General features: G+C 38.0%; 1 protein-coding gene across 2 annotated transcripts in view; it reads right to left on the minus strand.

Annotated features, from left to right (window-relative positions):
* Positions 1-725: 725 nt before the first annotated feature.
* DENND1B (DENN domain containing 1B) overlaps positions 726-22631 on the minus strand; it is a 3525330-nt gene continuing 3503424 nt past the window's right edge. For both annotated transcript variants that reach the window (XM_044080248.1, XM_044080247.1), the window contains one exon: positions 726-8825. In XM_044080248.1, the coding sequence (XP_043936183.1) occupies positions 8259-8825 (567 nt within the window). In that variant the 3' untranslated portion in view covers positions 726-8258. The remainder of the gene's footprint in view (positions 8826-22631) is intronic.

Consider the following 22631-nt stretch of genomic DNA (forward strand, 5'->3'; position numbering starts at 1 on the left):
TAAATGCAATATAAATAGCAAGTTGCAGGATAGGACTAAATACAAATGGAAATTTCTTTATCAAAATAAAAATAAGCTTCTGTACAAGTAAACCTAGAAAATGAAGTACCACTTCCTAAATTATGTTTGTAAGTTAACAGGAAACAGTAAAAGTGTCACACAGTTGATTTTAGTTTTTTCCAAATTTGTAATGACTAGTAGAGTGCAGTGTATCAGGTGTGTTACTATTAATCACTTTGCTGGGGGACAAGTGTTTAAAAGTACAGTTACCCTTTTCATTCAGGTTTATGGTTCTGACACTGTCTTCCTAAGCAATATACCCATTTTGCAAGCATAATCAAATCAAATATAGATTTCAAGCAATGCATTTTTTTCAGTCATCTCAGAATGCTTTCAGAAGGTTTCATTTTTACCTTCTTACAAATGCTGTTAATAAATGTTTTAACAAAACATATATGTGAGTGACTTTTAAAGGCAAAGATTTGTAGTATCAAAACCCTATATGGAAAATCATTTATGTATTTCTAAAGTTACATAAACTCCAGTTTATATATAAAAATTAAAATAATACAAAACATAAATTGCCAATAGAGGCCAGATGTTTAATCCATGCAAGCAAAGATGTCTCCACAACTCAGCAACAATATATATATATATATATATATATATATATATATATATATATATATATATATATATATATATATACATTAATGCTAAGCCGAAGTACAAAGGCACATTTTTTATTTCTAAATTGTATATGTTGTTGGGATTAAAATATTATGTGAAGAATTGAAGTACACATGATAACTACAGCTTAGAATGGCTCTGCATTTTTAAGTAGGCTAATGCCCTAAATTAGCAGAACTACATCAGTTTTAATGTTGTAACTATGCATATTTCTAAGAAAAGTGTCAAATAGAAGACTGACCAAAATGGTACATATCTATTGATAAAATGAACAGAAATACTTGGGGGGCAAAATGCATAAATTAATTCTGCATTATACCTGTACGAATATAGCATTAAATGTCATCTTTTATTTTTCATCTCTTTTATGTCTGTCAACCATTGCACAGATTATAGAATGTTACTTATTCATTTTTGTTAACTGGGGTAGTGAACTGATGCACTGAAGACCTTTTCAGCCACAGTCTGAGTGATACAACAAAGACACACAGAATGACAGATTCCGAAAGAGTTGCTCTCAGTGTTAGTTTGCCCTGATTCTGAAAGACTTTCTCTCAGTGCAATTTACTTATTCCAGTGCAAGACCTATCTAATAACAGTCTCACACCTGGCGCCAGATTACAAAAGACCTGCTTGGAGCCTATTTTCAGTGTAAGTGGTCACTTACATGGTTTGGAATCAGGCCCAGACAGTCAAGCAGCTGCAATAAAAGGCATCAGAAATACATACATATTACAGAATTCTAAGTGTAAATTGGGTACATAGTGACACAAACATAATACACATTGTTTTGAGAAACAGCATGGATTTAAATACACAGTCAAACAGAAAAAATGTTTAAACTTTTCAAGTTTTTTTAAAAAACTTTGCTTTCACTGTCTTGTCTTAACTGCACTTATAAGGGGAACCTCACTACAGACAAATAAAAATTACATCTGTGTCTGCTGGAATGGAAACTTCATTACATCATGACTACAGTGTAGCCAGTTTTAAGAAAGCAGACCATAGTAAGGTGTGCATTTAATTTAATTTCTATTCTAGTATAACATTTGTATATAATGAATAGAGAAGCCAGCTCAACTCTTCATAAGGGTGTTTGCATGCAAAACAAAATGTGCTCAAACCATCTTCATTTGCAATAAATCATGATGATGATGTCATAACGAAATGCTAAAGATTAATGAATATAATATAGGTTTTAACGAAACAATCAAGGAATTTATTCACTTTATGGAATCTGGAGAACATCATATTTTTAAGGATGTGCCCCGCTACTTATTTTTCTTTTATTTCAAGAGATTAGCACGTTCCCTCTTTAAATGTTTTCCTAGTAGTAGATTCAAATAGCTATTAATCCACAGCAGCCTAGTTGTGTTCTAAACCATACAAGCAGCATAACTGGCAAGACAGAGTGTAAGTTTAGAAAATATAATATTTAATTAGATAAGACAAAATGTGAAAACAGAGGTGTTATAGAGTTTCTCCAAACATCAAAAAATAGGGCCAGCAAACCAATAAAATGTTTATGGCATGTACAAACATGGTGGCAGAAAATGGTACTATCCTACATGAAAATGGAAGAATACTCAAGTATCTAATAGAGAGTCGATTAATACTGCAAATATTTAAGTCAACTCAAATAGGTACACTGCTATTGGCAAATGTTATAACACAGTGTACATGTCATCTGTAATTTATTACTTCTATCAGGAAAGGAAAAGTAGCTGCCCAAGAACTAATGATGCGTCTGCCACTATGCATCAATTGCAGATTATCTGTACTGATCAAGAACATTATAAAACGCTGTCACTGTCTCTTTACTGCAATGCCTCCATCCATTATGCAATCAATACATTAATCATAGCACATTTTAGTATGCAGAAGTGTTTGTTTGCATCACAAATGATAGAACTGAGAACCAATTTCTTATCAAGTAGCAAGTAAGACTTAATATGATTTTTTCAGACTGTCAAGTTGAAGTATGTTTGTAGCTTAGGCATAGTATGATAATGCATTCTGTATAAATTAAGAGCCCACATGTCCTTGTTACATACCTTCATTTTTGGAACACACAAGAAAAATCAGAATTTAGTCAAAGTTTGGAGAAAGAACTAGATAAAAATACTAATGGTATTCCTGAATAAAGTGTGCAAAGCTTTTCAGTTGGAATAATGTGCTGTAAGTATGACTATGCAGACATTGCTCACACTGTTACTCAATTAATTTATATCATTTTTACTATGTACTTTTTTACCATTCAGTCCTGTCTCAAGCACTGCATAAGTAAAATGTTAATTTTCTAAGTAAACACTCTATACACCATTATTTTACTTTTTTTCCTCTGATTTAGACTTTTACCATTAAATTCTGATCACTGAGAGAATACAAAGTGCATTAATCCTCAAGAAGAGCGGACCCAATTATTCCTTGAAACAAGCAAAACAAAAATATTTAAAAATATTGATAACAGAATTGTGGCAATTCTGTGAGCATATGGAGGAAGCTGTTCACAGAGGTGAACAGCATTCTTAGTGTAGCTGTTGTGCATATAACTGCCTTTGGTACAACATAAATACCAGCTAATGAAGAAGACATCACTGTAATGGTACAGGAATTAGTGAAGCTATCAAAGCTGAAGTAGCAGAATTACATATGTAACCATAATCCTCGATGGAGTGGTCTGGATACTAGCCAGCTAACTGAGATACAGTCCATTTAAAAAAGCAATGTGATGATCCAGTTTACTGTACATTCCTCTCCATCAATATAAATGCAAAGGTTATGCCAGAAACAGGTGCAAATAAAGTGATCTCATTCCAAATATCAGTGAATAAGGTAAGGAAATCAGCAGGCTGACAGAGAAGAAATTCTAATATTCACTACTGAAGAATCCCAAGACAGATGAACAGTATTATTATCTTTTCCTACAAATAAAAGGTTCTCATAGACTTTACAGGTTGGAAATGGCAGCAACACGTAAACTCATTTGTCAGTACACAAAACGTTAAGATCAAATGGATAACAGTGGAGTACCAGGCTTCCTGACTAGTGGGCAGAGTATGTCTAAATTATCTCTAAAAGAATGGAAGCTGGATGACAGGCTATAAAGGACCACAAAAGCCTTCTGACCAATGAATACTGAAGACTTTAGTCCAGTAAGTGAAGGTAATCTAAAATAATGTGCAGCAGAAAGCAAAAATATTTGGTGGGGATTTTCACACAAAAGACTAAAAACATAAGCCACTCAGCCAAGAAAACCTTTTGTGTAGAAGTTCCATCTACTATGTGTGGAGTGTTCAAGATCTATTATGACACCTCAAACATATTTATTTTTCTCTACATGGCTCTACATAAGCACATAATATAGACATTAGGTTGCATCAGGCTTTTCAGTGCTACAAGACATACCCCCTAAAAAGTTGATGGGATGGGGGCAGAATTCATTCAATGATGGCAACTGGGTTCAAAGATCACAAGACATCCATAAAAATCATGTCTCCTCCATTTTTGGACTAAATTAACATGAAAAAGAGTCTAACTTCAGTTAAGGATTACATGTACTAGCCACTTCCATGTCTAATGAAAAATATGCCATTTCATAATTTAGCTGCAGTGTTGTTCAACCTACACAAAATGTCCTATGCCATTCCAAGAACTTGTTGACTTCCTTCATTAGTTCAGATCCTGAGGCATTCAGGAAAGCAATTTAAAATATACATTAGACTCTCTGTGAAGTAACCCAGTTACCTCTATATCAAATGTTTTTTTCCCTTTTGTTCTTGCAAATCTTTTCTCCTGAAAGATGCTAACCTATGGACATTGTAAAGAATCCAGAGATTTACTATCATCTAACTCTTCTTGTGTATAGAAGGGTGTACACACTAATTTATTTAATCTGTCTTCAAATGGATGCCAACAGACCTCTAGGTAGTGGTATTGTCCTTTATCAAAACAACTTCATCCTGTTCACATCTTGAAAAGATACTTTTCCTCCATAAATGCCTCATTAATATACAAAGTTAGAAGGGTTAATATCAAGTTTGTGTACAGAGATAAAAAAGCATTCTGTCTTTTACTGGTTATGCCTCTTTCCATGACTTCTGCGCACCCAGCCCATCCTGTTGGTTTCTGACATTCCTACATTTCATCTTGGATGAGCAGAATTTAAGGCAATAGGATAAATACAGTGATGTATTCACAGCATATGGTGAATAAATGTTACAGCCAATGGGATTCAGATATCCTAAGCAGGGAAGTATTGAATGGAAATTTTAGAAACAAGTTCTGGAGTACCAGATTTGATTAACACATCACTGACATGTCTGATCATGGGAATCTATCCCTGCGTAGGACATATTTACATGATGTTATTTGCATAATTTCTACCAAAAAATGTCATTATTTATTTTAAACTGGGTTTTAGCTGTTCCTACATGTTTAAGAAAGAGGCCACTAAATGACTGTGCAGTGAAACCGATCCACTGTCACGAGATATCTAGACACAATGGAAAAAGCCTTAGGCAATTTAGCATATCTTCTTATTGTTGTGTAAGAAATAGTTATCCAGAGAATTTGGACTAAAGACAGCAGACACTACCGCCATCAAAACAGAGACATTATCATAGTCTGGACAAGATTAGACTCCAAACAGGAAATAAGAACCTTAGAATAGACTTTCTAATGACATCCCCCACAGGTAAACAGACAAAATACAGATACTGCTGAATGGTTCAAAATAAACAGAAGTGGTGAATCTCCTTGAAGGATCAACATGTGATGACATTTACTGGCCCCTCAATTAATAAACAGACAGATAGTAGTTGGGAAGTGATTCATTAGCAATGAATTCTAATACTTGCCATCAGCCGAACAGCTGTGTGTCTCTGTTTTGAAGCAAATTATCTCATTAATACAGTGTATATTACAAATTTTATAAAGGAAATGACCAGAGATGGTTTGGTATGAAATTTGTTAAAATGAATAACTACCCTCTAGAAAGATGACGATGATGACCACTAGGGATGAGATTCTTAACTGAGTCTATCAAATACTAACTAAAACATCAAGAATAGTCTGAATGTTGAGTAAGAAAACTACACTTGTCTGAGGCTGGATAATTATGGAACAAAAGAAAGGCAGTCTGTTAGTGAGCACGACTGTAAGAAGGATCCTTTCTGAGTTTTATAATGACTGCTATATTAAGAGTTACGGACCTCTTGTAGTAGTGTACATCTGTACCATTCATGTCATCTGCTAGACTGTTATGAACTCTGGGAAAGTAGCTAACATGAAGATACTCAGATACTACAGTCACTCCTTTATATTCTCATATAGATTTGCTGAAAAGAAAACAAGTCAAAAGTTAGGAGTATTTTCAATCGCACAGAGCAGGTGAAGAGTGCTTTCAGAAGCAATATATTGAGAAAGTTGAAGGTTGTTGCAAAGTAGATTATATTTTGGCTTTTAAATGTTGTATGAGTAGAGTGGGTTCAGTACACCCATTGTAATGTGGTGGCTACAGATACCCCATTTTCCTTCCATATGTCAAAAAGACAGTTAAGTTGGTAGTCTATGTTAATAAATTATCACTAGACCAGTATTATGGAGGTTTTATCTCCAGGTGCCCCTTGTAAATTAATATTTGGCTCATTGGGATAGACCTGTTAATAAAATAAAATAAATGAAGAAATAAAGATCCACTAGTTTTAAGGTCACTCCAATGGGTAAGGTTTTTACTAAGGTAAGGTCAGACTTCATGTCCCTAGTATATCACAATGTGCAAACTTCACAAACTGAGTTACACCCCTTCTACATTCTGTGTGTGTGTGTGTGTGTGTGTGTGTGTGTGTGTGTGTGTCTGTAAGTGCAAGTGTGTTTGTTGTATTTCTGTGTTAGGGAGACAGCAGAAAGCAAACCAGCAGGATTATATATTTACAGGAGAATAACCTCCAGTATACAAACTAATTTCAAAGAAAGGAATTCTGCCACTTGCTGAATTCCTGATTCCATAGATGCGTAACATGAGCTGGCATCTAGAAAAACTAAAGTGTATGTGAGTGCTGCCATCAGTATAAATTTTCTGTCTAATGCATATAAGTTGCCTTTGTATTATCACACCAGGTTTACTTTGGATTTTTTCATAGCCTTAGTAACTAAAGCATACAACTATGGATCAGTGCAGAAGACAGACTCTGAAGTATTACACCTCACAGACTCTGGCTTCCTCATGCAACACATCCATATTTAGAAATTAGAGAAATAAATGAATCTTCATGACTACTGTTGATGCTTAAGACTTATTCAGTCTTTAGAACACTTACTTCAAATGTACCATGCGGATGAAATACACATCAAAAGTTGCTGTATATAGTATATACAGCTTCTTCCTATTTAAACAGACATTTCAGCAGTCTGTAATAAGCAAGTAAATGAGAGAGTACCTTGCCACTAAAATATGATAGTTTTTCTGAAGTTAAACCCAGCATTACCACTTTTAAAATACCTGAACGAAATCTCCATAGGAGAATGATTCGTTTAAAAAATATATATACAGTTGATTTTCCCTTTCAAGCAGTGCTTTGCTAAGCTTAATATTATTGATTTTTAAATAATAATTCAGTAAAATGATATAGCAAACAGTCAAAACTGCACAGGTTTTCTTTCCCATTGCAGGTCTGTACAAAACCTCTCATTTGAAACGGAGGTGTAAAATTCTAAGGCAAATAATTCATTTGTCTGAATCCTATATTCTTTATAGTACTACTATTTTGTTCTGCAGCGGTAATTAATTAAAATGCATACAGACATATGCAGTAAGTTCTTCACATCTCTAAAGTCATGCTGGAAAACTTTAGTATCAAAAATAAAGGCACTACCAATGACAATGTTAATTAAAAAAACTGAGTTAGTGGGAACAAGCACCTTTCTTTTGTTACTGCATAAATGATGTATTACGCTGTATAATTTCTGTAAGCGCACTGGGGCAGTATAACTGCTAGACAATGAGCAGAATTTAGACAAGAAAAGTACTTTACAGTGATTTCTGCTATGGCAGGAGACACGCCAAAGTTCTTTATGGAGTGAAAGCTGTAACGGGATATAAAATAATTATGATTTTCACAAAATTCATTTTCAGATGGTCTGTATGTGTGGCAAATTCTGACATTAAGTTTGCAGAAAAAAATAAAATAATACAAGAGATCAAAAATTTGGATCACACTAAATGTTATTATTCAGCTATGCATTTTAAACAGCCACATATCTTTTAATAAAACTTCAGGTTTTTGCATGGAAAACTCATGAAGCAATATATAACAATGCTGCTCACCTTTCATGTATAGCATTCCATTAACGTAAGTGTAATGTTTGTTTTCAGAGCTTTTCCTGCAAAAGATAAAACTGAACTACCCATGTTTATCTACCATCATCAGTTTTAGCACTGCAGAATGAGTTAGAATACTAAAATGGTATCCCTGGACTTTCACAAATTTCAGTCAATTTGTTAACAATCTAAACTTCTACTCAGGGCCTTAATTTTTTATGTGAGTGCATTTTATTTTTCCTTTATTTTATATATCATCTTGCGTTTTTTTTGCACTGCTTTTGGTGGTAGTTACAGCTTCTTCTGTGTTGAAACTGTGATGGAAAGCAGAACTGTCTTGGCACAAAGTCAGAATTTGTCCATGCAGTGATGTATTCTTTAGTAGTTCTGTATTTCTTCCTCTGTTGTCTTTTCTCCATGGGACAAAAGTGGATAATGGACGCATAGATGGATTATGCTCTTGAATGGTATTTGTTAGTGTTTGCTCATAAGTGACAATCTGTCCCTCTTTATTTCCCAACTCATTGGAATACTCCATAAAATCCAAGTATGTTGTTGAACCTGCAGGTGACTGAGAATTTACTGTGATTGTTGGGAAACTAATGATGCTGCAACTCGAAGACAGTTTCTTTTCAATGTCTGCCACTGGCACTGAATCTCCAGAGTCTGATGATGACATCCGTTTCCTTAGAGTTGGTGGCAAATGCTTACCATTTACTGCACTATCATCCTGACCTCGATGCCATTCCCTCTGGTCACCATCATTTTCACCAAACCGATCCAGGTTGCTCACACTTGGGGCATTATATTTGTTCTGAAAGAGAACCAATAAGTTTGACTAATCAGTCAGAAATTACGAGACAATCAGATGTACTAAACATGCATCTAAATATGTGACAATATACATACATACATATACACAATACATATATATTATGTATATGTATATAAAGCTTAACTAATTATACAACTTTACATGCTTTGTTACAGTAAAGTAGTATCCACAGATGTAAATATACACACACACACACACACACACATATATATATATATATATATATATATATATATATATATATATATACACATATATACACACGCACACACACACATACACAGACAGTGACAATAATTAAGCATCTGATATACATGTGGCACATCTATACTATATATTTACTTTTAGCCACTGCACTGCTATGGCAGCAGTCCACTGCCCCTTCTAACAAGAAGTTAAAGAACATAAACAAATATATCCATCAGTTGATAGAAATCATGGCAGAGAAAATAAAGGATGCATATTTAATACTCTTCTAACCACTACAGCAATGTGAAACAGACATCACAAGATATTTTTCCACCAAAAAAGCAAACAGCAGATGCAGATACGCATGCATGCAAAAAATGTAAACTTACTAAAATACACCTTCACTTCAGAGCAAGTGTAATCAGACATTAAGTGAAACTTCTAAAAACATAGTAACAAATTCTATTGGTAAAAAATGATGACTTGGCTTACTTAGTCAGCCCATTCTGCTTGCTTGTGTGTAAGATCAAGATCTTACTTAATACAAAACTTACTTCTATTTTCATTCACTCACCAAAAGCCATAGCTGGCTTATCTAGTCCCTCATATGGTGCTCCTTGGGGGGGGATCTGTTCTTTCTCCAATCTGGTGTTCCAGTTTTAAGCAGCCAGGTCCACTGTCCCTGATCAGTGCTCACTCCTCAACATTAAGGAGCAAAAAATTAAGTCCTGTCATTCTAATTTTAAAACAGCTTAGACACCCGCTAGCATAACTACACCACACACAAAGTGAACTGCGTGTGCCCTTCAGTCCTGCAGTAAATGTAGAAAGCAGGTATTGAAGTGAATCCACACACTGCACAACCAACTGACTGGCATCTCCCAGTCGTACCCCCCTAACACCCTGCTCCTTGGGTAGCTTTCCCTGTCACTCCATCTTAAGATTCTGACTCACCCAATGCATTATAAAATTATTTCACTCAGTTTGAACTTCCACCCTTTCATGAAGTCTGAGAAAATCATTCATTATCTTTTCTACAAAAATATTTCTTCATATTAACCCAGGCAATCCAACATATATCTTCAAGTAGAATCCTCTCATGTTAATAGATTTATTTTTATGAACTAGTCTTCAGCTAGACTCTGTAGACTCCCCTGAGGTCCATACATGCTTAAGACATATCTCTTTCTGCCTTCTTTCTTCAAGACTGTAAGTTCTTGAATTCTTTTCTTCACAAGACGTAAACGTTTAGTAAAGCCCAGAATCCATTACTGTCACCCTCTTCTTAAACCATCTAATCTGTCCACATTTTGACTAGAAATTGGAATTTAGAACTGCAAAAAATACTTAGTTACTTTTTAAATTATGCTCAAAGATATATAAAACTACTCAGGTATATTAGACTGAGATTTATTGCACCTTGAACCAATTAAATCTAATAAATTTCCAATCCTTTTTTGGTAACACAAATTAATATATGAAAAAGTTAAAGGACTGCTACCCCCCACCAAGAAAAATAATTTTAATATTAACAAATAATTCCTAAATCCTACATATGCAAATTATCTAATTCCTGGAAACTTGTTTAACTTGCATTTTACAATAACTTTAAAATGTTACTGCTCAGTGTTAGGAGCTTCAAAAAGAAACTCCACACTGTACAAGCTCTCTTCACTCTGGAGAATATAGACATCTTTGTTGTTACCGAGACTTGGTTTAAAACTGCAGAAAGTACTCCGGCATTAAAAGAGCACAGTGCCTTCTGTGCATTTGGACAGACAGGGTCTAAAGGTGGAGGCATCTTGATCTACATCAGCAACTACTACTGCCGCATTGGTTAAACTGGATGATGCCCTGCAGTCCATCCATGTGCAAGTCACCACAGATAATTGTCCCGTACTACTTTCTGGTATAATGACTTATTCAGAACTACACAGAAGGCAAACTGAAATTGTTTTTATCAGGGAAATGTTTTCTATCAGGATTCATGGCAATGAGCCAGGGTATTCATGGACATAGTGATCAGCTCTATCAGATCTATAAATGGGCTGTGTACTATGTTTATGGTCCAATGGCATGGCAGTAGCATGATTCATTGAGCCTAAGCAGCACTACAGACATTGCACAGTAGGTCCTAGTAAAGAACGGCTATTATCAAGACATGGTTTAAAGCCATAAAAAAGTAGTGTGGCAAGTGCAACACTTCAGTGCCTTCCACACATTTAGACCATCAGCAGCACAGACAGGGATGAAAGGTGGAGGTGTTTTGATCTACATTAGCAACAAGTATACTTCTAGGTTGGTTAGACAGGATGACGCCTTGAAGTTCATCCATGCAAATCACTACAGATAAAGTACCTTACCATATCCTAGCAAGCTGTAAGTCACAAGCTATGCCACAAGAATCCCATAACTCATACCTTTACATACTCATCATCCAGCCAAATACTTTATTCATGGGAGACTTAACTACTCCTTTATAGACGAGGAAATATACACTTCCTCCAAGTTGCAGGCACAATGTTTCCAGGAATTAATTAACACAAATACCCCTGACCAGCTAGATCATGCTTCAACCAGAGGTTCAAACATACTACACCTAGTGCTTACCAATATGGGAAAGCATTGGCCCCCACCCCATCTCACATCCTCACTGGTGAAGTCAGATCACAAAGCTGTCTCCTTCGAAATAAAAATAAGCATGAAAAATCCAGCAAAATTTTGTAACAGTTAGGAACTATTCTAAAGCAAACTACATCTTATTAAGTGACAGTCTGTCAAAATTCAATCCCACTCTGAACCCTGAGTTCACAGCAACCTATGCAGAATTGTTCACAGAAGCCTTGTACAATGATGTAATGGTTGCACAGAGGCTGCAGTACCTACCAGACGTACGTCCAAAGCAAACCACACTGGTGGAGTCCTAATCTTAACAGGGTGTAAAACAAAATGAAAATATCAAAACCAAAATCAGAGACAGCAACTCTCATAATGACAAGAACTCACTAATTAAACTAAACAGGAAACTAGGAGGACTAATTAAATACAAAAAGGACAATTATGGGGTCAAGACAACCAACAAGACCTTCTACACAATGTCTGAAACCTTACAGATAACACACAACAGTGTGCTTAACTGGTAGTAAATGGTACCATCTTCACTGAGCACAATGACATAGTGAATCTTCTGGCTGACAAATTCATCTCTAACATCACCCCCACTCTCCCCTGCTTCCCCTTGTCAAATCCCTACTAGACTAACTCCCAAACTATAAGCAGAGAATAGGTCACTCTTGATAAGGCAAAAAATACAGCTACAATGGGCCCAGACAATATCCCAGGTTGCCTCATAAATAGCTTTAAGCATGACGCATCAGTACCATTTGGGTTACTTTTCAACTACAGCCTCAGAACAAGCTACATGCCACAGGAATGGAGGGTGGGCCATCAACTGACCCCAGAAAGTACAGATCTATTAGTCTAAGTAGCCTAATATGCAAAGCCATGGAACAAATTATTATGGAAATGATCAACAAAAACATTGGCAACCTACAGAGACTGAACCCATCTCGGTTAGGTTTTGTCAAAGGAAGGTTGTGCCTACTTAACCTAGCAGAGCTTCTTTGAGAGGATCACCAAGGCAAAGGATGAGGAGTAAATGGTGCATAGTGCCTACTTAATCTGACTAAGGCATCTGATACAATACCCCACTCAGGTATTATTGACAAACTCACTGAATCAGCCATGAATCCCTACATAACTCAGAGGAATGCTAGCTGGCTCACAGATGGGATTCAAGAAATCAAGATTGGTGAGAACACCTCCACCAAGAGAGTCATCAGCAGCAGTGTACATTAAGGCTCATTGCTGGACATGCTCCTATTTGGCATCTTCTTCTAACACAGCAAAATTTCTAGTGCCAAAGTCATGGATTAAAACACAATGCTAAGAAGTGCACTGTAGTCCCTTTTGAGAAAAGACTCGCCCAGGTTATTTACTGCATCATTATGACACCCCTTAGAGTTGACTCAGTAGTTGGGGATCTGGTAACAAATGTAGACAGTAATCGGGCCTTTGACCACCACATAGCCAAATTAGTAAGAAAATCATTCTATGTCAGCCAGCTTATATGGTATGGCATTCAGGTCCAAGGAAGTTATAGTACCACTTTACTCAGCCCTTATTGGACCCATTACTAAGTACTTCTGTATGCAACTGACCAGGCATATGCAACAACTGGAATGCCCACAGAGGTTCCTCACTAAGAAAATATAGGGTATTCACACATTGTCTTATACAGAGTGCCTTAATTCCCTATCGCTATACTTATCTCCTACAGGTTTCTGATACTTACTCTCCTACAGGACACTGAGAGAAGAGCTATGCCTGGCATATAAGGATCATATCCAGCCCTGATGGACCTTTTGCACATCCACAAAACACATAGCACCAGAAACACTAGATCCCAGGTTTTCAGCTTTGCTTGTGACATAAACAGAAATGCTGGTTTGACACCCATGTCTCTCAAAGGATCCTCATGCTCTGGAATAGGCTCCCCATCCATGCAAAGCAGAGTCCATCCCTAACTGTATTTAAATCTAAACTTAATTACTGGATGGGAATTCAAAAATTTACCCCTGGTCTGGCCCCCAAATCTCCAACAGAAATATGCTGACTGTAATTATTCCTTAATTAACATACCTCTTTCCTCACTTAACCTTTAGCAACCTCCTAACTAACATACCCCTCCAAACAGACACAAACATTATGGGGGACACAATTGAGGTGGGTTGCATGGCTAGGACTATAAAGGTCCTGGTGGTCACAAGACTAATATATACCTATGAACCAGGTTTCACCTCACTGGATACATGGGAAATGTGAGGCTGACAGATAGATAGTAGGACATTGGTTTTCTGAAAAAAATAATATCAATTTACATTTTGAATAAACAAAGAATTGTGGTATTGTTTGAAAAGCAACGTGAACAGGATATCTGCAGATCAGTAAATCAGATACCACAGGCAACAATAGACACCAAAAAACCTATTAAGAATGCAAGAGAAGAGCTTCCCTACTACAGCACTAGATATGGAGGAGTAGATTACTTATGTGAAATAAAGAAAAAAACTTGTGTGTTGGTGGAAAAGCCCTGCCTACAGCCCAAACTATGTTTAATTAGTGGTTCAGGTGTTTGATGATGTAATGGAAATACTCATGGGGGGTGGAGGATGGTGGCTCCTTGCTGGTTTATCCCATTGCTCTAATGGCAGAGCCTCTTGGAGTGGCCACACAAACTGGTGATGCTAACCCTTGTTGGCATACATGGGGTGGGAGGACCACTCATGTATGGACAGAGGGGTATAGGCAATCCTTGATGTGACACAAGTGCTCACATCACCATCAGGAAAAGGGATACAAAATTAAGTTACAAAAAATGCCCTCACTGCTAGGATGTTGGTGAAGCTGCAAAGTCTTTCATGTTTGCTTGTATGGTGGCCTTTACAATGGCTTGTGCTCTAGGAGATCTGTAGGACAGAGATTCCTGGCACTAAGGAAAGGATTTAGCTTAACTCCAGGACAGGGTAGCTCAATGGTCTGGAAGGCAGAAGGAGAAAAAAAAAAAGAAGTTATGTTCTCACCATAACATTCCATGTTTGTTGTCCATCTCACCCTTCATTTTTACTGGATGGGTTCAGAGCTGATCCTCGGCTCCGACTCTGCCGAATACACTAGCCTGAAGCCTTTCACTTGGCTTGTGGCTGAATAGGTATCATAGAAAGATAGATAGATTAATTGCTCTTATGGACTATTTTAAGCCTAGCCAATTACCCCATGTGAGGATCAAACCCTGCACCTTGTGTTTGTAAGGTAAACATCTTAACCATTATTCCCTCCTCCCATCATGCAGTGGTGTAATTCCCCAGAGCTTGTTTGCTGCTAATCATAACAATGTGCCTACAATTGTCCTGCAACATCAGGTATAGAAATAACAAAGAAATTCAGAGGAGCACCCTCAGAAGAAAGAAAGATCTCACATCTAAGACCTCTAGGAACCTTTTGCTGGGGGAAGGTGGGAGGGTCATAAGAATGAAGGGTGAGATGGACAACAAGCATGGAATGTTATGGTGAGTACATAACTTCTTTATGTTATGTTTTCCTATCTCGCCTTCATTTTTACTGGGTGGGACAGTGTCCCTAGCACCATTTTCCTGGGTGGCTCATGGGAGTATACCTTTGAGCACAGTGGAACCAAAGGAAACCCTGTCCCTGGAGGCCAAATCAACTTTGTAATTAGTAATAAAAGTATGGGGTCTTGCCCACATAGCAGTTGCACAAATACTGTCCATTGATAATCTGGCAAAGTAGGCAGAAGATGTTGCTAAAGCTCTAGTGGAGTTGCCTCTAACTTTAAAAGGTAAATTCCTGTTATTTGAGGTGTATATAAAGGTAATGCAATTTGAAAGCATAACTTTTGAAACTGGCATGACCTTTTTTGACAGAGCTTGTCCATAGGAAATCAATGTTGATGAGCTGTGCTGGCAGTGATGCCATTTTCAGGGGTAATTTCTCTTGAAGGTTCTTCAAGTTTGTGCAATTGGTTTCTACCAACAGTTTTGCAAACATGAACAGCCCTACGAACAATATGCACATGATCACATGGCTTGACAATTACGCCAGAATCTGAGATCAATTGTTAGATTATTTTTATGTAACGTTTATGGAAGTCAGAATATCATACAGAAAATATTTATCAAAATAGCTGGATTTCTTGGAGACTTAATTCTTTAAGTGTTTAACCATCTCTTCAACCACTTTTTATTCATTAAATTCCAAAGTCAATCTGTAAGCAGTTTTTATCCTTTACATATTTTTCATAGTTTTCTCTAAGTTAAAGTCATGGTATACGCCCTAAAGTATTTTATTTTGTGTTGATCTGTTATTGATTTTACCCCTCATTAACTTATCTTGTTGAAAGATACCTATATAAGATAATCTAAAAGAAAGATTACATTTTCACAGTTAGACTTCTATCTTGTATGTTAGATAACAAAGAATATAAATGGAAAGCAGGCAATCTTTAGAATAAATTCCTTGATTTTCTTAATCTGCAGCAGTGTTTTAAGAGCTATCCATTAACTTCACCTGTTTCTGTTTACTGCATTCTCTCAAAATATATTTTAACTGTATTAGGAGTTTTATTATGAACAGTAATACCAAAGGTTGCATTAATGTACTTCATTTGTCCTGACCCTATAAAATATTTAATTTGCAGAAATTTTATGGATCCAAGTCATTATATAAATTATTAGATGCGATGTTTTAGCACTAATTTCTCTTTCCAAGGTACAGTACATCCCTTGTGATTAGAGATGCATCCTTCTTAAAAAGGATTTTTTTTTCTTTAAACCTTTACTATTTCTGGTAATCTTGAAAACTGGTGAGATTACCTCATTTGTTAAGAGACATAACTGCATCTTAATTATCATTCCTTTCAACACAGTAGTTTCCCCCTGAAAATACCATGACATTTTAACTATTTAAGACCGTCTGAAGTGAGTCCTTAGTATAGCATCTGACCATTACATTCTTGGTTCTGATGGGATTACAGTTTTATCATGGATGTTTGTTTTAAAGTTAGTAACTTAGACTTATGGTTGATGTGACAGCCGAATTATTCCTCTATACTGTGGGTAAGATAAATAAGCCTCTATCAAATTATGCATTCTGGAAATGGTCAATACTATATCAGCTGCATGTATAGTGGATATAAAAAGTGCACACACCCCTATTAAAATGCCAGGTTTTTGTGATATAAAAAAATGAGATCACAATAAATAATTTCAAAACTTTTCCCACCTTTAATGTGACCAGCCACTGGGGATGCACAAGCCAGTGCATTTATTTGTGCCGGTCCCAAGCCCGGATAAATGGGGAGGGTTGCGTCAGGAAGGGCATCCTGCATAAAACCTCTGCCAAACGACTTATGTGGAGAACATTTCATATTTCTATATGGATCGGTCGAGGCCCAGGTTAACAACGACCGCCACCAGTACTGTTAGCCAACAGGGTGCTGGCAGAAATTGGGCTACTGTTGGCCGAAGAAGAAGATGTGGAAAGCATGCCCTAAGGCAGGATGAGAGGAGTAAGGTTAAGAGTGTAGTAGTGAGAGTAGGAACTTTGAATGGTGGAAGTATGACAGGTATAGGGAGAGAGCTAGCTGATATGATGGAGAGAAGGAAGGTTGAGAAATGGGGTAGGGGTTATCCTAAAGGAACAATATGCCAAGAGTGTTTTGGAGGTGAAGAGAGTGTATGATAGAGTGATGTTTATAAAACTTGAAATTGATGGTGTAATGATGAATGCTGTTATTGCATATGCTCCACAAGCTGGGTGTGCGATGGATGAGAAAGAAACATTTTGGAGCGAGTTGGATGAAGTGGTGGTGAGTGTACCCAAGGGTGAGAGACTAGTGATTGGAGCGGACTTCAATGGGCATGTTGGTGAAGTGAACAGAGGGGATGAGGAAGTGATGGGTAGGTATGGTGTTAAGCAGAGGAATGCAGAAGGTCAGATGATTGTGGATTTTATGAAAAAGATGGACATGACTGTGGTGAATACATATTTTAAGAAGAGGGAGGAGCATAGGGTGACGTACAAGAGTGGAGGAAGATGCACACAGGTGGATTATATCCTATGAAGGAGGGTCAGTCTGAAGGAAATTGGAGACTGTAAAGTGGTTACAGGGGAAAGTGTAGTTAAGCAGCACAGAATGGTGGTCTGTAGGATGACGGTGATCAATTAGTAACTTAGACTTATGGTTGATGTGACAGCTGAATTATTCCTCTATACTGTGGGTAAGATAAATAAGCCTCTATCAAATTATGCATTCTGGAAATGGTCAATACTATATCAGCTGCATGTATAGTGGATATAAAAAGTGCACACACCCCTATTAAAATGCCAGGTTTTTGTGATATAAAAAAATGAGATCACAATAAATAATTTCAAAACTTTTCCCACCTTTAATGTGACCAGCCACTGGGGATGCACAAGCCAGTGCATTTCTTTGTGCCGGTCCCAAGCCAGGATAAATGGGGAGGGTTGCGTCAGGAAGGGCATCCTGCATAAAACCTCTGCCAAACGACTTATGCGGAGAACATTTCATATTTCTATATGGATCGGTCGAGGCCCAGGTTAACAATGACCGCCACCAGTACTATTAGCTAACAGGATGCTGGCAGAAATTGGGATACTGTTGGCCGAAGGAGAAGAGGAGAGGGAAAGCATGCCCGAAGGCAGGAAGAGAGGAGGAAGGTTAAGAGTGTAGTAGTGAGGGTAGGAACTTTGAATGTTGGCAGTATGACTGGTATAGGGAGAGAGCTAGCTGATATGATGGAGAGAAGGAAGGTTGAGAAATGGGGAAGGGGTTATCCTAAAGGAACAATATGCCAAGAGTGTTTTGGAGGTGAAGAGAGTGTATGATAGAGTGATGTTTATAAAGCTTGAAATTGATGGTGTAATGATGAATGCTGTTATTGCATATGCTCCACAAGCTGGGTGTGCGATGGATGAGAAAGAAACATTTTGGAGCGAGTTGGATGAAGTGGTGGTGAGTGTACCCAAGGGTGAGAGACTAGTGATTGGAGCGGGCTTCAATGGGCATGTTGGTGAAGTGAACAGAGGGGATGAAGAAGTGATGGGTAGGTATGGTGTTAAGCAGAGGAATGCAGAAGGTCAGATGATTGTGGATTTTATGAAAAGGATGGACATGACTGTGGTGAATACGTATTTTAAGAAGAGGGAGGAGCATAGGGTGACATACAAGAGTGGAGGAAGATGCACACAGGTGGATTATATCCTATGAAGGAGGGCCAGTCTGAAGGAAATTGGAGACTGTAAAGTGGTTACAGGGGAAAGTGTAGTTAAGCAGCATAGAATGGTGGTCTGTAGGATGACAGTGATCAAGAAGAGGAGGAGGAGTGTGAAAGCAGTGCCAAGGATTAAATGGTGGAAGTTAAAAAAGGGTGATTGTGAGGTGGAGTTCAGGGAAGAGTTAAGACAGGCACTGGGAGGCAGTGAAGAGTTACCGAATAGTTGGGTAACTACAGCAGAGCTAGTAAGGGATACTGCTAGAAAGGTGCTTGGTGTGACATCTGCACAGAGGAAGGAGGATAAGGAGACCTGGTGGTGGAATGAGGAAGTACAGGAGAGTATACAGAGGAAGAGGCTGGTGAAGAAGAAGTGGGATTGTCAAAGAGATGAAGAAAGTAGACATGAGTATAAGGAGATGAGGCACATGGCAAAGAGAGAGGTGGCGAAGGCTAAGGATAAGGCATATGGAGAGTTGCATGAGAGAGTGGACACTAAAGAGGGAGAAAAGGACCTGAACCGATTGGCTAGACAGAGAGACAGAGCTGGGAAAGATGTGCAGCAGGTGAGGGTGATAAAGGATTGTAAGGGAAACGTACTCACAAGTGAGGAGAGTGTATTGAGTAGATGGAAAGAGTACTTTGCAGGGCTGATGAATGAAGAGAATGAGAGAGAGAGAAGGTTGGATGATATGGGGATAGTGAATCAGATTAGCAAGGAGGAAGTAAGGACAGCTATGAAGAGGATGAAGAATGGAAAGGCTGTTGGCCCAGATAACATACCAGTGGAAGCATGGAGTTGCTTAGGAGAAATGGCAGTGGAGTTTTTAACCAGATTGTTTAATGGAATTTTGGAAAGTCAGAGGATGCCTGAGGAGTGGAGAAAAAGTGTTTTGGTACCTATCTTTAAGAATAAGGGTGATGTGCAGAGCTGCAGTAACTATAGAGGGATAAAATTGATCAGTCACAGCTTGAAGTTATGGGAAAGAGTAGTGGAAGCTAGGTTAAAAAGGGAGGTGATGATTAGTGATCAGCAGTATGGTTTCATGCCAGGAAAGAGCACTACAGATGCAATGTTTGCTTTGAGAGTATTGTTGGAGAAATACGGAGAAGGTCAGAAGGAGTTGCATTGTGTTTTTGCGGACTTAGAGAAAGCATATGACAGGGTGCCTAGAGAGGAGTTGTGGTATTGTATGAGGAAGTCGGGAGTGGCAGAGAAGTATGTAAGAGTGGTACAGGATATGTACGAGGGTAGTGTGACACTGGTGAGGAATGCAGTGGGAGTGACAGATACGTTTAAGGTGGAGGTGGGATTACATCAAGGATCAGCTCTGAGCCCTTTCTAATTTGCAGTGGTGATGGACAGGTTGACAGATGAGATCAGACAGGAGGCCCCATGGACTTTGATGTTTGCAGATGACATTGTGATATGTAGTGAGAGAAGGGACCAGGTTGAGGAGACCCTGGAGAGGTGGAGATATGCTTTAGAGAGGAGAGGAATGAAGGTCAGCAGGGCTAAAACAGAATATATGTGTGTAAATGACCGGGAGGGTACAGGAATGGTGAGGATGCAGGGAGTAGAGATGGTAAAGGTGGATGAGTTTAAGTACTTGGGATCAACAGTTCAGAGTAATGGTGAGTGTGGAAGAGAGGTGAAGAAGAGAGTACAGGCAGGGTGGAATGGGTGGAGAAGAGTGTCAGGAGTGATTTGTGACAGACGGGTACCAGTAAGAGTGAAAGGGAAGGTCTATAAGAGGGTAGTGAGACCAGCTATGTTATACGGATTGGAGACAGTGGCATTGACAAAAAGGCAGGAGTCAGAGCTGGATGTGGCAGAGTTAAAGATGTTAAGATTTGCACTGGGTGTGACTAGGATGGACAGGATTAGGAATCAGTATATTAAAGGGCATATTAAAGGTTGGACAGTTTGGAGACAAACAAGAGAGGCGAGATTGCATTGGTTTGGACATGTGCTGAGGAGGGATGCTGGGTATATTGGGAAAAGGATGGAGCTGCCAGGTAAGAGGAAGGTCTAAGATAAGGTTTATGGATGTGGTGAGAGAGGACATGCAGGCAGTTGGTGTGAAAGAGCATGATGCAGAGGACAGGAAGAAATGGAAACAGATGAAACGCTGTGGCGACCCCTAATGGGGACAGCCAAAAGAAGAAGAAGAATGTGACCTATAACCTGTACAATTCAATTGAAAAACAAACAAATCTGTTACGGGAAAAAATATAAAAAATAAAAAATGTACAATAAGCTGGTTGCATAAGTGTGCACACACAAACTAATACTTTGTTGAAGCACATTTTGATTTAATTACAGCATTCAGTTTTTTTGGGTTGGAGTCTATCAGCATGGCACATCTTGACATGTCAATATTTGCCCACTCTTCCTTGCAAAAGCGCTCCAAATTTGTCAGATTATGAGGGCATCTCTTTTGCACAGCCTCTTCAGGTCACACCACTGATTTTCTATTGAATTTAGGTCTGGGCTCTGGCTGGGCCATTCTAAAACTTTAATTTTCTTCTGGTGAAGCCATTCTTTTGTTGATTTGGATGTATGCTTGGGGTCATTGTCATGTGGAAAGGTGAAATTCCTCTTCATTTTCAGCTTTCTAGCAGACTCCTGAAGGTTTTGGGCCAAAAGAGACTAGTTTTTGGAACTGTTCATAATTCCCTTCACCTTGACTAAAGCCCCAGTTCCAGCTGAAGAAAAGCAACCTCAAAGCATGATACTACCACCACCATGCTTCACAGTGAGGATGGTGTTCTTTTGGTGATGTGAAGTGTTGTTTTTGTGCCAAACATACCTTTTGGAATTGTGGCCAAAAAGTTCAACCTTGGTCTTATAAGACCATAACACATTTTCCCACATGCTTTTGGGAGACTTGATGTATTGTTTTGTACATTTTAGCTGGGCCTGGATGTTCTTCTGTGTAAGAAAAGGGTTCCGTCTTGCAACCCTACCCCCATAGTCTAGACATATGGAGAATACAGGAGATTGTTGTCAAATGTAGTACACAACCAGTACTTGCCAGAAATTCCTCCAGCTCCTTCAGTGTTGCTGTATGTCTCTTCGCAGCCTGCCTGACCAGTTTCCATCTTGTCTTTTCATCAATTTTGGAGGGATGTCCAGATCTTTGCAACATCACTGTTGTCCCATATTTTCTGCAGTTTTTGATGACTGTCTTCACTGTGTTTCATGGTATAGCCAACGCTGTGGAAATCTTTGTACCCTTCTCCCGACTGATAACCTTTCAACAATGACATCCATTTGATGCTTTGCAAGATCTCTGCAAACCATGGCTTTTGTTGTAGCAGGCAACTGAGTAAATGTCAGGAAAATCCTACTAGGACAGCTGAACTTTATTTGGGGTTAATCAGAGTCTCTCTAATTGATGGCAGGTGTGTACCCAAGAAGACTGAATGCTATAATTAAATCAAAAGGTGCTTCAACAAAGTATTAGTTTAAGTGTGTGTGCACACATGCAACCAGCTTATTGTACATTTTTTATTTTTTTTATATTTTTTCCCCTAATAGACTTGTTTGTTTTTCAGTTGAATTGTACAGGTTATAGGTCACATTAAAGGTGGGAAAAGTTTTGAAATGATTTATTGTGGTCTATTTTATATCACAAAAACCTGGCATTTTAACAGAGGTGTGTACACTTTTTATATCCACTGTATGTCCCTATGATGAATATCAGTTTGAAATCTAATA

This window comes from Protopterus annectens, chromosome 8.part0 (assembly GCF_019279795.1).
Source record: "Protopterus annectens isolate FY-2018-M chromosome 8.part0, PAN1.0, whole genome shotgun sequence".
Classification (NCBI taxonomy): Eukaryota; Metazoa; Chordata; order Ceratodontiformes; family Protopteridae; genus Protopterus; species Protopterus annectens.